The 12124-nt window shown below is 47.5% G+C and overlaps 1 protein-coding gene across 16 annotated transcripts in view; it reads left to right on the top strand.

The window, feature by feature from the left end:
• RBFOX1 (RNA binding fox-1 homolog 1) overlaps window positions 1-12124 on the top strand; it is a 1986757-nt gene that overhangs the window by 1925415 nt on the left and 49218 nt on the right. For all 16 annotated transcript variants that reach the window (XM_074346731.1, XM_074346734.1, XM_074346737.1 and 13 more), the window contains one exon: window positions 3191-3323. In XM_074346731.1, the coding sequence (XP_074202832.1) occupies window positions 3191-3323 (133 nt within the window). The remainder of the gene's footprint in view (window positions 1-3190; window positions 3324-12124) is intronic.

Genomic DNA, 12124 nt, shown 5'->3' on the forward strand with positions numbered 1-12124 from the left:
GGTAGCTGATACCTGCACTGTGCCAGGCGATCTTCTAAATCAAAGAGCAGAACAGATTGAGAGCCCTGCCCTCCTGGAGCTTGCATTCTAGCAATGGTGAGAGTCTTTGTCCTTCATTTCTGTGATCCAGGCTACTTGATTACGCGTACAACCCAGAAGGGTCACAGCAGCTCTTAAGAAGGAGACTAACTAGAGACTTCACACAGAGACCCCTTGGCCAGCTCTAGGCTGGCAACAAGAAGGGGACAGCTGAGCAAACCAGCCACCTGGGAGACCCACAGGCTTTCTCCATGAAGCCTCTCTTCCCTAAGCATGAACTGCCTGGACCCTCCTCGTTTTACCCAAGGGCACTTGGCCTCCCAGGAAGTTCATGTGCAGTCCTTCCCAGGTCCCTTTCACAACATGAAAATCCCTCTCATGTGCCCTGCTAGGAGGAGCCCAAGGAGCCTGGTGTTAAGACCCGCAAACACCTTATCCTGCATCAGAAAGATTATTTCCTCCTGCAGCAAACGAGGTCCAAAGTGGAATCCTGCCTCTGCCCTTTTAGCAGCTTGCGTTCCCCTGGCTCTACTGCCGAGCTTCTGTTTCATGTTCTATCTCAACATCTAAATCCTCCAAGAATTATTGTAAAACCTGCTTGTCGCTGAGAGGGATCTTGTCTCGCTCAGTCTGCGCCGCAGCCGAGGATAATGAATGGGTCAGCATAATTACCGCGTCTCCTCACACAGGCGGCCAGCTGCTCTGCCAGATTGTGAGTTTGTTTCATTTTCTTTATTTCACCATCCAGGGTGTTCCTCTGAAAACTTCATATCTGAAAGGTAGCAAGACAGAGTCGGAGTCACAGGCATGCTTGCTGGCTCGTTTTCTCCCCGGTTCTGAAGCCAGCATCCCGTATCGTATTACTCCTGACCTTTGATGGTATTAGGACCCCCCCACTTTCCCCATGGAGGTTTGACACCTCCCTGCAAATCAACCACATGAGCTGAAACCCTGGCCAGGAAACATGGGTGCTGGGGGCCCGTAAGCAGAAAGTTAGGTACAGCTATGTGATGTGTCTTCAAGGACAGGTTTCGAAAAAGGTTAAGGATAACCTATATGGCCTTCTCAGACACAAATCGAAAGATAACATCTTTCTGGCTTGGTAGTTACAATCCTAGCATTTTACCAGCATTGTGAGAGAAGGATGTGGTAGAATCTACAAAACAGGCTGGCTGGTGGCCACTGGAGAACACGCAGAGAATTCCAGACAGTAGTCAGTCAATCTTCACTTCCGGTTCAAGGGTGATATTCCGGTCGGTCCAAGAAAGGGTATAGAATTGGGAATGGCCCCTGTGGGAAACCCACTCTCTTCCTCTCCCCACCCCCCGCCACCCACATGCAGCTGCAAACTTGCTCTGTCCAAGGACTCTGGGAGTAAGGGGAAGAGATGGGGTGGAGTGTTTCTACTCTTGCACGTGATGGCAGGGAGGGGGAAAAGCCCCTCTTGGCGGTTTGGATGTAGGGCGGAGGCAACTTTAGGTACACAAGATGAGAGGAGAGAAAGGAACAGGGAGAGAAAGTTCCCTGAATAGTCTGCCAGTCATCTGGCTGGACCACAGCCCTCAGCTTCATTCAGTTGTCCATGTACTTAAGTCATCTGGAACCAACTGTGTGTGACATCTAGACCCTAATGTGGACAAAATCAGGGGCTCCTGCTGACTTGGGGAGGCATGGGGACAAGCAAAGATGAATGGGATATGGAGGGAGGCCTCAAGGAGCTTGCAGATGAATAGAAGAGTTACACGTAGTAAATGACTGAGTCTCTTCTCAAAACCAATACCCGTGAGAGGTTGGGTGTTCTGCAAACTCAAGCTCCTGGAAGAATGAAGTTTGGGGGTGCTGGGTTAATGGCATTCATATCCTTCCCTCCCTGTAGGACTTTCCAACCCTTCAATCTAGATCTCCTGGGACAGCAGTTTCCTAAATGCATTTTCCTTAAAAAGCACCCCCTCCGTGGGATGCAGTGCGGGCAACCGTGGGACGGGACGAGCATGGCCAGCACAGTGAGAGCACTGAGACTCAGAGAACAGAAGAGCAGGAGGGCAGAGGGATTTTCCAAAGACTTCATGGGCCCTGATGCATTAGGATTTGCAGACATCCGGGCAGGACGGACATCCCCGGCAGAGGCAACCTTATTAATTACCAGGGGTCTCGAGCATCAGGCTTACTAAGGGCCCTCTTGACTCCTCACTGAGTCATTCTACCCAGAGAATTCTCCCCCAGGGAAGAAAACCTCGCCCACACCGTCTTCATAAGAGTTCCCAGACTTCTCTGTAATTATAATTGTTGTATAAATGGATTTATAAGCTGTATAAAAGGCCAGGGGGCAGATGGGATGTCGGTAATAATTTGCTTCTTAGAGTATGAGGGGTCTGTACACTTATGATGCATACACTTGCCTGTGGGAACGCTGTAACTCAAAAATTTTCAGCAAGCAGTTTATGTACATAAGGGAAAATATGGGAACGAGATAAAAATGGGATGGAGAAAAGCTATGAATAGGCAACTAACATTTACTCACGAAGTTCGGCGCCAGAGATAACTACGAACACACTGAAATATGTATGTATAGATACATATAATTACATACATTATATACATCCTCACACATAAGAAATATGCACACGTACATATTCACAGCCACACACGCACACTACACACATATATACAAACATTCTCACAGAAGCACGCATACTTATAAACGCAGGCATACACATAAGCACATTGTGTGCTCATCCCCAAATACATTACACACAATATACGTAAGTGTCTTTGTATGTGGATAGATACATGGATGATAGGTAGATCTGAGAACGCATTGCACATACATCGTACAGTTTACCTCTTTAAAAGTTTAGGTGTGTGCAGTGAGCTTTTTCTCCCGTTATTAACGATTCTTTGTGAATGGCTGTCCTTGCCCTTGGGCACAGGGACCACCAGCTAACTAGCCCATCCTCTCTGGAACCGGACCTTGGTCTCCTCCCTCTTGCCTACCTTTAGAAGCCTGAGTCCGGGAAGGAAGGGGGACAGGTGTCCAGCCCTGGCCGGCGGGGAGGGGAGAAGGATCGTGGGTCGGGGGTGGGGGGGCTGCCCGCAAAGGCAGGTGTGCGTCTGAAAGCCTGCGTTCTGCTCTCTCCTCTCTCGCCCGCAGTGCCCGGCTTCCCGTATCCAGCCGCCACCGCCGCGGCCGCCTACCGAGGGGCGCACCTGCGAGGCCGCGGCCGCACCGTGTACAACACCTTCCGGGCCGCGGCGCCTCCGCCCCCGATCCCGGCCTACGGCGGGTAAGTGGGGCAGCGACCCCCGCAGGGGGCCCTCCCGCGCCGGCCCCTCCTGCGTGCGAGCCAGCGCATGCCGGCCTGGACCGCCCCGCCGGAACCGCCCAGCATGCAGCCCGCGCGCGCTTGCTGAGCCGCACCTTGCAAAGAGTCTTGAAAAATGAGTGTAATTTGTCTTGTCATGGTTGGTGCCTTTAAGCATTCTACATGTCACATGTTGTTATGTAAATTCTCTTTGAGACTGAATGCTGGAGAACAGAGAAACGGTTACAGCCAAAGACGTCTTTCTGATGATTGCAAACATCTGGTGATTAAGGAGGTTGGATCACATGTGCCCCTTGAATCCCCTCTGCGGAGGGACGGGAGGTTTTCAAATGTAAGAATCACTGGGGTGGTCTTGCTGCCCTCCCCAGAGACATCTTAACGCTTCAGGGTGCATGCACCTTTGGCCCAGAAGAGAAAATTAGGTGTGGAGTCCCATGTAAACTCTTCAAGTTCAATGAAATCGGAATTAAGACTCGTTTAGCTGGATTTCCCAAAATGGCCTTGGCCTTCCTTTACCTTCTTGGAGGAAAATGCAGAATAATTTGTTCCCGGTGGCCCGTTTGGTCTTTTTGTGCATGGGCTTTGTTATTGCCAAGTGAATATCAAGGAATGATGGTGAATGCTCAAAAAAAAAAAAAAAAAAAAAGAATTGATACTGTTGTGATAGGCTGCAGTCTTGAAATGCTACCCTTTCTGCCTTCCTGTTAGGAATTCTCCTAGAAGATTCTGACCCCCTCCCCTGGAATCAGAGTGAGGGAAGTCTCTAAGGTAGTGGTCCTCACAGGACATTTGGAATGTCTGGAGACGATTTGGGTTGTCACAGCTGGAGCAGGGAGGTATGAAGGTACCTTGTGGTTAGAGGCCAAGGAAGCTGCCACACATCCTTCCCTGCACGGAACAGCCCCCTGCCCCCTCCCCCAGGACCAAAAGTTATCCGGCCCCAAATGCCAGTGGCACTTCTTTAAGGAAAACTTTCGGCTATGCCCACCACAATCTGGCATGAGGATTCTCTGGCCAGTGACTGGCTTTCTGTTCTGCAGAAAGAATCTGGCTATATTCAGGATGGTGTGAAAAGGGTTAAATGCATTCTCTTTCGCTCTGCGGCTTATAGAATTAGCCTAGATCATCTCTATTATGCTGATGACAAAGGGAAGTACTCTTTGTTCATTATTTATTCGTATCTCACCCCTTCCAAAGTAGAGCCTTTGAAGTGTTTTTAAAAAAAATGCAATGAAACCAAGTTAAGAAAATTAAGAAATGAAACCCAGTGAAATCATCAGGAAGAGAAAGTAAAAGCAGAGAAATAGGACAATGTCCATCATTTCTTGTATTGACGTTAGATTTGGGTCAATACTGCTACAAAGAAAATGTTTATTTTTACCAAGAAGGTGGAGGATAATAATGAACCAAGGATGAACTGGCCCTAAATTCTCCCGACCCTCCAAAGTAATGCGTCTGCAGGTCCGAAGTCTTCTATATCTGACCGTGTGTTGTAAGGAATCATCGATAGTATAATCCGTATCTTCAGCGACAGGACTGAGCCCATTTTATAGATCCAGAAAAGCAGAAACAAAGATTTATTATTCCCAAGACCACATAAAGAGTTATGAAGAATAAAAAAAGTTACTCTCTAGGCTCATGTAATTTCTAAAGCAAGATTCATAAGCCATAAATGCAAAATTACATGTTTACATCACATTAGTTTGTCTGAAAATCATTATCTTACCTTAGTAGATGGTAATTGTAGCTTTTGCATCTACCTCCCCTCGGTATCTCACTACTATATTAAACAGAAAAAAATAAAATTATATGGCTTATCCTCACATGAACAATTCATAAAAACCTCAGAATAACACACCTGCTGTAAAATTGAAATTTGCTAACTTATAATGAACTTGCTCTTTGCTGGGAATAACCATGCATAACTAATTAATGCCACATTCACCAGGGAGAGGCCCAGGCATCTCCAAGCGGTGGAACCTGTTCATAGTTTGTGACTGCTTTGACCATGATTTGATTTTAATATTTCAGTGATCTTCCTAATCATTTTGGTTACAATGGTAGATGGTGCCTCTTTGCTGACAATATTATGGCTGGAATTCTGAAACCCACACTTAGCAGGAAGATAAAATTCTCCAGATGGGAGGAGTAGGAAATGAGGAAGGGCTTGGGGTGGGGGGCGGAATCCATATCTGCAGGGTCCATAAGGGTAGAGTACAGGTCGAAAAAGAGGAAATTCAGCTAGATGTATGAGTGTTTTGCTGGATTACAAACTGCCTGGAGTGCTTTGGCACCAAATGAAAAAGTGTGAACTGAGCATCTTCATTGGCTCAGGTTGTAAGAGTCTACGGGGCATCAGGGGAGATCATCTTGGAGAGAAGACCAGAGCAGGACACAGAGCAGACACTGGCTGGAGTAGAGAGAGTCCTGATCTGTGAGCGTGGAAACAAGTAGCAGAGAAGTTGGAAACTCACTTCCATTTCCAGGAAGTGACATTATCAGGATTCAGGGGGTCCCGGAGATAGTGTGGATTTCCTATAGCTGTGTGTCTTCAACGTCCTCTGGGGGAAGAGCTCCAGATTTGACTAATGTCTTTCCTCCAGTTCAGTTCAGCTTAATGCTGCTTCTCTCGGCTCCAATCACTGTCTTGCACTAAGGATGCTGAGACACATGGCATCTTTGGAAGAGTTTCTTACAGTCAGGTGCAGGCGCCACCACAGAAGCTAACAGTTCCAATGAATGTGATCAGTGATAAGGCAGGGTGTTGAGTGAGCACCAGGGAGGGTCTCAGCCCACCCTGGTTGTTTAGAGAAGGTTCCCAGCAAAAGAAGAAATACAGGACACGTTTAAAGCCAATCACTCCCTAAACTGCCATGTTAAGATCACATTCTGCAATCCTCCCTCACATCCAGAGATCCTCATCTTTTTTTAGGCCATCACCTAGCAAACTGCATTTAGTAAGGAAGAATTTATTTTTCCCATCGTCGCCAATTGAAGCCCTGTCTGTCCACCTAAACCTCTGTTCTTCATGAAGTATCCAGTATGAAATACACTTTGTTACTAAAATTTCAACCAAAAATGTGTCATGCATCCTATGTCCATGGATAGCTTCCACTTTTATTTCTTGAACAATTGGGAAAAAAAATTTCCACAGACCCTCCATGACTACCTTTGTAGAGCCTTGGGTGACCTTTGGAAGGATCCAACATCAAGATAGTCACATAGGAGCGTTCACTAAGGATGCCCTTATATTTCATCCATTTCCTTTTATTGATTTGGTTTTTTTTTTCCCATCACTTCCTAATATTTTCTAAAACCCTTCCCAGCAAGTAAGGAGTATAGGTTATGAAGAACTCTAATCTCCTCTCCACACAGCTAAATAGAAGTTTACTGGGACATGAATACATGATCATGCCTGGGGTTGGGTGGGGGCTCTGCTTGGACCACGGAGGGGTCATGGACATGGGGTAAGCCCTAGATTGCGCCAGTCAGCTCCTTACGGATTGCCAGCATTGAGCGAGAGTGGGCGATGAGTTAGAAGGCTAATCCACAGAACGGTTACAGTCTTTTAAGACACAGGCTACAGGGCAGGTAAGATTGGCTCCTGCTGCTCTATCTCAGACTGCCCTGGGTAGCAGACTTCACCTCTGCAGGCACGGTTGCCTTCCCAGGAGAGGAGAGACTATTCCTGCCATCGTAGGGTTGATAGAGGATGAAATAGGGAGGTCCATGTAAGTTTACAGCTGGATCAGTTCCATCCAGCGACACGTGCTAAGTGAACTGTAGCTGCTGGTGTTGCTGTTGATACGGTTACTGACTTTTTATTAGCTGCCCATACTCTTCTCTTTCCCAGGGTCCCCTAATGCCTGTGTTGAGTGCCCAGGCAGATCTCTCTTTCTATGCATCACTTTCTCCTTGGCTGGGGGACTCCAGCCATTCCCAGACCTCCATCCCCCCGTGAGCCACAGGGATGGCTTTGGACAGAGGCACTTCAATAATTGATGGAATATGGAGATTGGAAATAAAATATTAACCAGTGGACAGTCTCAGAGAGAACCGAATGGACCATGTCGTCCACCTTTCCCTTAGCATTTGATCCCAGAGTCAGTTTCTATAGACAACAACAACGTTTAGTCTGTCTTCCTATGACTCATGTTTGGGAGAAATTACCCATTGAGTAATTGGTGCCGGCGGATGATCTGTGGATGAAGACGGCAGGTAGAAGTGTCAGATACACATGCGCCAGACTCAGCACATCTGACGTTAGAGGACGGCAGCTAAACCACAATCCTGTCCCCCTAAAACCTCCATGAGATTGGCCTCACCGAGTTCTTGTTCTTAATTAGTTAATTAATTATTAAACAACACCTTATCAGGTGCCTCCTAGGTACCAAGCCTATTGTATGGAGATGCATTAGGGTCCCTTATAGAGAACCATAGGAGATTTTTTTTTTTTTTTTAGTTATTATTCTACATTAAGCATCCAGCATTGGCTATAGGGTTTTGGTCTTGGTTCTCTGAGTATCTTGCAGCAAGTTATTCTGTGCTTTTTCAGGTAATTAATTATGACATATCTATGTACAACTCCTCAGAGTTACCTTGAGAAGCATTTTGAGAAGACTGTGCTACTTGGGGTGTAGGAAAGACATGGTAACATCCCAGGAGGAGACTTAACTGTTGGCCAGTGCGAGAATGAAAGCCACACACAGATCCCTCGGGAGTGCGTTCAGGTTTGGTCCAGAAGGAGCCTCTAGGACTGTGTTGTGGACCTTTCTTTCTATAAATCAATCACGCTTTTTGGTTTTCATTTATACATGCCGCATCCTCACCTCGTATTATCTGATGCTTAGAAACTTTTCAATTTACACCAACATCAAGAACTTCAAAGTCAGCATCCCCTTTCTCAGAATACCTTCCAGAATTCTTTCTAGCTTCTTAGTTTTTTGTTTTTGTTGTGAATTCTTATTTACATCCTCAGCCAGTTTTAAAATGTAACCTCTTACATTTGAAAAAAAAAATCCTCTTAATTGAGTGCATTTAGAGACAAACACTGTTAAGTCAGTGGTTCTTACATTTGGGGGGAAAGAGTGAAATGTCACAGGTGTTTTGATGATCTAATTAAAGTATGTATTTTCCCCAGGAAAATGTTGTTGTACACACAACACACAATTCTATACAAATGCCAGGGGGTTCATGGACCCACCTGATAGCCATTCAAAAACAACTAGATTTGAATACACTAAAAAATGTATTTTCCACTTGGAATGGGCAGTAAGATAGAGCAGCTTTAAATAACCTTTCCTTCAAGAATATATTTGTGGTTGGGACATATTATATTGCACAAACAGACTGTATACCTTGGGCATCCCGTACTTTCTTTCCTTTTTTAAAAGGTAAACTAATTTGCCCTAGTGCAATCATCCCCTGCTTGCATTCATCCAAATATTTAACTACTGTTATTACCTTTCTAAGAAAATGAGATGTGCATTTGCATTATGTTCTTGCAAAAGCAGATTGCCGTCCCGAAGTGATTGACAAGCAATACAATTACCTTTGCATGGCTAGACAGACTGCCTCTGCATTCAAATAGGGCTGCACCTGCTCAGTGCATGAGGGCAGCTCCCTTCCCTGGCGATGGGGCTGTGGCTAATTTATCTGTAGCTACCTACTAGACATCAACCCCTGCCCTCCTTTCCCTCCGTATCTGATATTTTAAGTGCACCTCTTTCGTGGGGTTTTAAAAAGTATGTAATGTGTGAATGTAAAAAAAAAAAAATGTGCATTCTTGGAAACCAGCATGAGACTGCGTGAGAACTTTCCTATAACTAGCTCCTGTTTAGAACAGGACCTGGGGGGCTGGCCATCAGTGTTGTCATGGAAATGGAAAGTAAAAGAAACCTGTGGAGGGTGTGCCCCATCAGGCACTCAGTCCCTTGGTCCTTGGACCACCAGCGTCAGCATCCCCGGTTACTTATTAAAAAATGCAAGTTCTTAGACCCAGCCCCGCCCAGTGCCCGCCCCCATCCAGACCTGCTGATTCAGCACCTCTGGACCGGGTGTGGGGCCCAGCCTTCTGTGTTATAACAAGCCCCCCAGAAGCCTGACCACTGCTGCCTGCCGTCGCAGTTGGAAGTTTGGGCTGTGAAGCCGGCACGACCTGGGCGGGAATCCCAGCTTAGTCAATACCTGGCTCTCTCCATTTCACTTTCTTTCTGTCTAAAGAGGCTATAATAACATTATCCATCTCACAGGGGTGTTTTGAGGATTAGGTGGGATAAAGACAATTAGGTCAGACTAGGGACTGACACAGAGTAATCGCTCTCTAGAGGTGAGGAGCGGTGGTAATCGTATTTGTGCTATGACTAGTAGCTTAGGGGAAAAAAAAACACACACACACAGCCTTGTGGTGAAACTCACAGCCCAGAAAGTGGCTTCGTTTCCCACTGCCAGTGAGGACAGCCATGTGGATTGCTAATGTTTTGCAGTTGCCGTGAAGGCAGGTCGCCCACCCTCTCGTTCGTCTCTCTCCAAACGTGCAGGTGTACTTAGTGGAGACAAGCAGTGTGTTTTTGTAACAGCATCTAGAATTCTCCGTTTCCTTTCTCGGGGAAGCCACCACACTCAGGGCCTCTGAAGCTCCTCAAAAGTAGAAATTATGCCCCGGACCCTCCAGACGTTGGACCTTGCATAGGCTTCCTCCCTAACCGTGGCTCATTTTGCCTTGAAAGTTGCACCCAAGCTAGCTAAGGCCCTGGGATTTCTGGGGCGTTTGCTGGGGGTCCGTCACCTCTGTTGCCAGCCCTCCTCCTTCCATCACCGGTTCAGAGTGTCACGGTCCCCCTCCTCCGCAGCAGCAGTCGCGGCCTCCACCTTACATCTGTGCGCCTGCTTTGTGCCTCCCTGTAAGCTCCCCGAGGGCAGACTTGGCGAGTGGACTTGCTCTCTCGGCTCCCTGAGCCTTGCCAGAGCGGTTGGAGTATCGTAAGCACTTCAACAGCAGAGAAATCACTTGTACTTATCATCTGGTTTGTTTGAGCCTCTCCGTGTAAGACACCCGGTCACACTTGCCCTGGGGGTCTCTGTCTCGTACATGTCGCATGCGTCAGAGTCCCAGAGTCATTTTCCATGGTCCACAGTGGAGGGTGGACCGTGGCAGCTGAGACTAAGGCGAACACCAGGGCCAGCTTCTGGGAGTTATTAGTCCAGAGGCTGGACACGGCGGCACACAGCTGGCCACAGTGCAGGAGAGTTCGTCCTGGTGATAAAGGAGCCCCTTTCATGGCCGGAGCTCAGCCTCAGCCACTCCTGGCCCACAGCACGTGCCCACTGGCACAGCCCCCAGCGTCTGCTCCGTTATTCACAGAAGAGCAGGCGCAGATGGGGTGCCCCCTACGAGTATTTAGAGAAAGGCATCTCTTTCCATATTTGAATGGACATTGTATTTGGTTAAATATTAATCTATTGTTCACAGCTGGATCACGTTCTGTCTAGCCTCTCACACTGGTCCCCTAAGTCAGGTTCCAATTTTTGAACTGTATCCCCCTTCCCCGCTTCCACTGACAACAGCCACTGATGCCGAATAACCAGATCCGAATTCTAACCTAGCATGGCACTGGGTCGCCTTCCGTTACCTCCTTGTACCCAGCCTCCCCCCTTAAATTACGGGCAATATTCACTCAATAAATTTTTATTGTACATCTTCCTGGTGAAAAGCAACGTGGTAGCTATTAAGTGGCAGAGAATGTTGAGTAAGCTACTGAGTGCTCCTTTCAGGGCAAAATGAGACACATACACAAATGCATTTCACATTTGACCAGTATTTACATTTATTTGGCCAAGTGAGGATCAGGAGACAACGTGATGTTGGTATTAGTTACAGGAGGGGGAAACCCCGCTTTGGGTGGGCATTGGATAAAGCTCGTAGATGTGACATTTGATGGCAAGTACCTTGCTCATGGCTTTGCACACATTTTCTCACTAAGTCGTCCCTCGATGTGGGGGCTTACTAACCTCTCCCCGTTTTGCAGATGAGTAAGTGAGGCTCAGACAGCATATGTCATTAGTCCCAGGGCCCAGAGCTGCTCATTGGTGCGGCTGTGACTGAGATCCCTGTGCGTTTCCCATCTCACATGGCTTTTCTGCCTTTGGATGAGGGTGTCAGGAGATAAGGCCCTCCCTGCACAAGGAACAGCAGGTGCAAAAGCAAAACGGCATGGAAGAACGGGGCAGAGCTGTTTTGATTTGGTTGAACAGTCGGCTTTGGGCTCAGGCTTGTTGGCAGAGGCTGGCCCTGCCTTCTGACCCCCAACAGATACTATCTTTTTATGTTAAAAATGTTGAAAGAGAAATCAAAGCTGCGCTCCGGCTGCCGCACACCTCAGCATCTCGGATCAGGGTTTTACGCTGCTTGACAAGTGCTCTTGTGAACTGTAGCCCTTTCGATCCAAAAGAAAACAGCTGAAAGCGATTCCTACCAACCTCCTTAGCGAGCGAAATCCCTGCCACGTTTTTAAAGATAATGGTACTGGGGGGTTAGCCAATCAACTCTGAAAACCTCTGAGAAGCGCACTGCAGTGTTCTCCAGCAAACCAGTGTCACTGCCGTGTGCGTGTGTGCATGTGTGTGTTGTCAAGCGCCCCCCACCACCGGTTCGCCATATGCTTGGCTTACCTGCGGGTCCACTCTGCTTCTGAAACCTGCTGGAATCCTTCGGTAATCAAAGCCGTGCTTCATAAGACCCCAGCTCCATTCGACGGTGGGGC

Source organism: Camelus bactrianus, chromosome 18 (assembly GCF_048773025.1).
Source record: "Camelus bactrianus isolate YW-2024 breed Bactrian camel chromosome 18, ASM4877302v1, whole genome shotgun sequence".
NCBI classification, from domain to species: Eukaryota; Metazoa; Chordata; class Mammalia; order Artiodactyla; family Camelidae; genus Camelus; species Camelus bactrianus.